Below are 3,057 nucleotides of genomic sequence, written 5' to 3'. Positions count from 1 at the left end.
GAAGATATAAGTGAGATTAGTCATTTCATAGCCTTAGCAAGGATTAATTCAAGAAGCTAGCATTAATTGAAGTAAGAAATTGTAATTAGTGTAGATCTATATGTATCTTATAATAATTTTGGTTTGCTTAGGATTGCTAATTAATAGCTATTAAGTAATTCGAAGAACATGTATACAATTACGTGCGCACCAGATGACTTTCGGATGGATTTGGCTTCATTACATCTTTGATATAGTAACTATTAACTACAGATACACCAAGAAGCAAGCTTTCCGTGGTGGAGTTAGCAAATAAGCAGACTTTACTTTTGTGGTGGAGTTACAAGGGTGTTAAACATTAAAAAAAAAAAATTGAAGAAATAATTTTATAATTTTTTTTAACTTAAATTTATCATAAATTCAAAATATAAGATGTATATTAAGATTTATAAGTTTATGTTTTAGATTTACAGTGGAATGAGTCAAGATTTCTTTAATTTTATAATGGAGGAGCTACAACAAGTATATATCAAGTATATATAAAACAATATAAGCATAGAGAAAAAATTGCCTTCTTGTAAATTAACTATATCTATCCTTTGGGATGTACCATAAGACTTTTCCTACTCAAAGCTAGATGCGGCGAAATGGATTCTGTCCGAGTTTCTTTAAACAAAAATTTCTCCACCAATGGAATCTCATTTGGCCCTTCAGATTAAAGAACATAACTTGTACATATTCGCAAATGTCAACTCTACACACTGTATAAATTCCCTATGCTTTGCCTTGTCTGTACATCATCAAGAACTAGTTTCTAGTAGTTCAGTTCTTTTGATCTTTTCCCACTTCTCTACTTCTTTCTAAAGACAGAAGAATGGGTGATATAGAAGGATCACCAGGGAGCTCCATGCACGGAGTGACCGGAAAAGAGCAAACCTTTGCCTTCTCTGTGGCTTCACCTATAGTCCCAACAGATACAACAGCAAAATTTGCCTTACCAGTTGATTCTGAGCACAAGGCTAAAGTGTTTAAGATTTTCTCTTTCGCTAACCCTCACATGAGAACCTTTCACCTTTCTTGGATTTCTTTCTTCACTTGTTTTGTCTCTACTTTCGCTGCAGCCCCTCTGGTTCCCATCATCCGTGATAATCTCAATCTGACCAAAAGTGACATTGGTAATGCTGGAGTTGCTTCTGTCTCTGGAAGCATCTTCTCTAGGCTTGCAATGGGTGCGATTTGTGACATGCTAGGGCCAAGATATGGGTGTGCCTTCCTCATAATGTTATCTGCCCCAACTGTGTTTTGTATGTCCTTTGTATCCTCAGCTGGAGGATACATAGCCGTCCGATTTATGATTGGATTCTCTCTTGCAACCTTTGTGTCTTGCCAGTACTGGATGAGCACAATGTTCAATAGCAAGATCATAGGACTTGTCAATGGAACCGCTGCCGGGTGGGGGAACATGGGTGGTGGTGCAACTCAGCTGATAATGCCCTTGGTCTATGACTTGATTCAGCGAGCTGGGGCAACTCCATTTACTGCTTGGAGGATAGCATTTTTTGTTCCAGGATGTCTTCATGTGATCATGGGAATCTTGGTCCTGACTCTAGGCCAAGACCTGCCTGATGGGAACCTCGGTGCCCTACAGAAAAAGGGTGATGTTGCCAAGGATAAGTTCTCTAAGGTCAGCAATTCTTTCTGAAAACTCTCTCCCCCTCAAAAAATCCATCACATCCTGATGTGTTTTTCCTTGTTGATCAGGTTCTGTGGTATGCAATCACAAACTATAGGACTTGGATCTTTGTCCTTCTTTATGGATACTCCATGGGTGTTGAATTGTCCACTGATAATGTTGTCGCCGAGTACTTCTATGATAGGTATAAAGTTGCTTAATACCTTCTCTTTAATCCTAGAGAAATTCAAATTTCTTCAACTAAATAAATCTTCATTGCATGACAGGTTTAATCTTAAGCTTCACACGGCTGGCATCATTGCTGCTACCTTTGGTATGGCGAACATCGTTGCTCGCCCCTTTGGTGGATTTGCTTCTGACAGAGCAGCAAGATATTTTGGCATGAGGGGCAGGTTGTGGGTCCTCTGGATTCTCCAAACTCTAGGAGGGGCCTTCTGTATCTGGCTTGGCCGAGCCAATTCCCTTCCAATTGCTGTCTTGGCAATGATCCTCTTTTCTGTTGGGGCTCAGGCTGCTTGTGGAGCTACTTTTGGTATAATCCCCTTCATTTCTCGACGATCTTTGGGTATTATTTCAGGCCTAACTGGTGCTGGGGGTAACTTCGGTTCTGGTTTAACCCAATTAATCTTCTTCACAAGTTCAAGATTCTCTACAGAGACTGGTCTTTCTTTAATGGGCGTGATGATTATTTGTTGCACTCTTCCTGTTACATTAGTCTACTTCCCACAGTGGGGTGGAATGTTCCTTCCACCGTCGAGAGACGTCGTGAAATCCACAGAAGAATTCTATTATGGATCAGAATGGAACGAGGAGGAGAAGCAGAAGGGCTTACACCAACAAAGCCTCAAGTTCGCCGAGAATAGCAGGTCGGAGCGTGGCAAGCGCGTTGCCTCAGCTCCAACACCTCCAAATTCCACACCTAACCATGTCTAGTCCACACCGCAAGAAAATCAAGATTGATGAAAGATGGAAAAGTTGTTTAATTAATATTTGCTTGTTACTTCATCGTGTTTAATTTAAACTTAGATGTTTAAAAGGAGAAATTATATTATAAAAGTGTGATTTTATATAAATAAATATTATATAAAATGTCAATTAAAGTAGTCTGATTGATTGATATTAGGAGGTCCCCACTTTTAATCTCTCATCTACCTCTTATAAAATTATTTACTTTGGGCTATTTCCTTTATGTAACTCAGAATATAATTACTTGTTTGTAAGGAATCAAGGTGTTTAAAAAAAAAAATCCATATATGCCATATCTAGAAATATTCCGAGGATTCAAGTGTAGAGAATCATAGATGCAGATTTCAAGGAAAATGTGAAGATTCTATCTGGACTAGAATCATCCATGCATGGCAAATTATTATTCTCTAACGGGATGG

General features: G+C 38.7%; 1 protein-coding gene across 1 annotated transcript; it reads left to right on the top strand.

The window, feature by feature from the left end:
* The first annotated feature begins 853 nt into the window (after nucleotides 1-853).
* LOC110647178 (high-affinity nitrate transporter 2.1-like) lies at nucleotides 854-2,609 on the top strand. The gene is made up of 3 exons (XM_021800883.2): nucleotides 854-1,663; nucleotides 1,741-1,856; nucleotides 1,939-2,609. The coding sequence occupies exons 1-3, from the start codon at nucleotides 854-856 to the stop codon at nucleotides 2,603-2,605; spliced, it is 1,593 nt and encodes a 530-aa protein (XP_021656575.2). The 3' UTR covers nucleotides 2,606-2,609.
* Nucleotides 2,610-3,057: the final 448 nt, after the last annotated feature.

This window comes from Hevea brasiliensis, chromosome 6, assembly GCF_030052815.1.
Source record: "Hevea brasiliensis isolate MT/VB/25A 57/8 chromosome 6, ASM3005281v1, whole genome shotgun sequence".
Lineage (NCBI taxonomy): Eukaryota > Viridiplantae > Streptophyta > Magnoliopsida > Malpighiales > Euphorbiaceae > Hevea > Hevea brasiliensis.
Note: the sequence above shows the minus strand (reverse complement) of the source record. Positions and strands in the feature narration are given on the sequence as shown.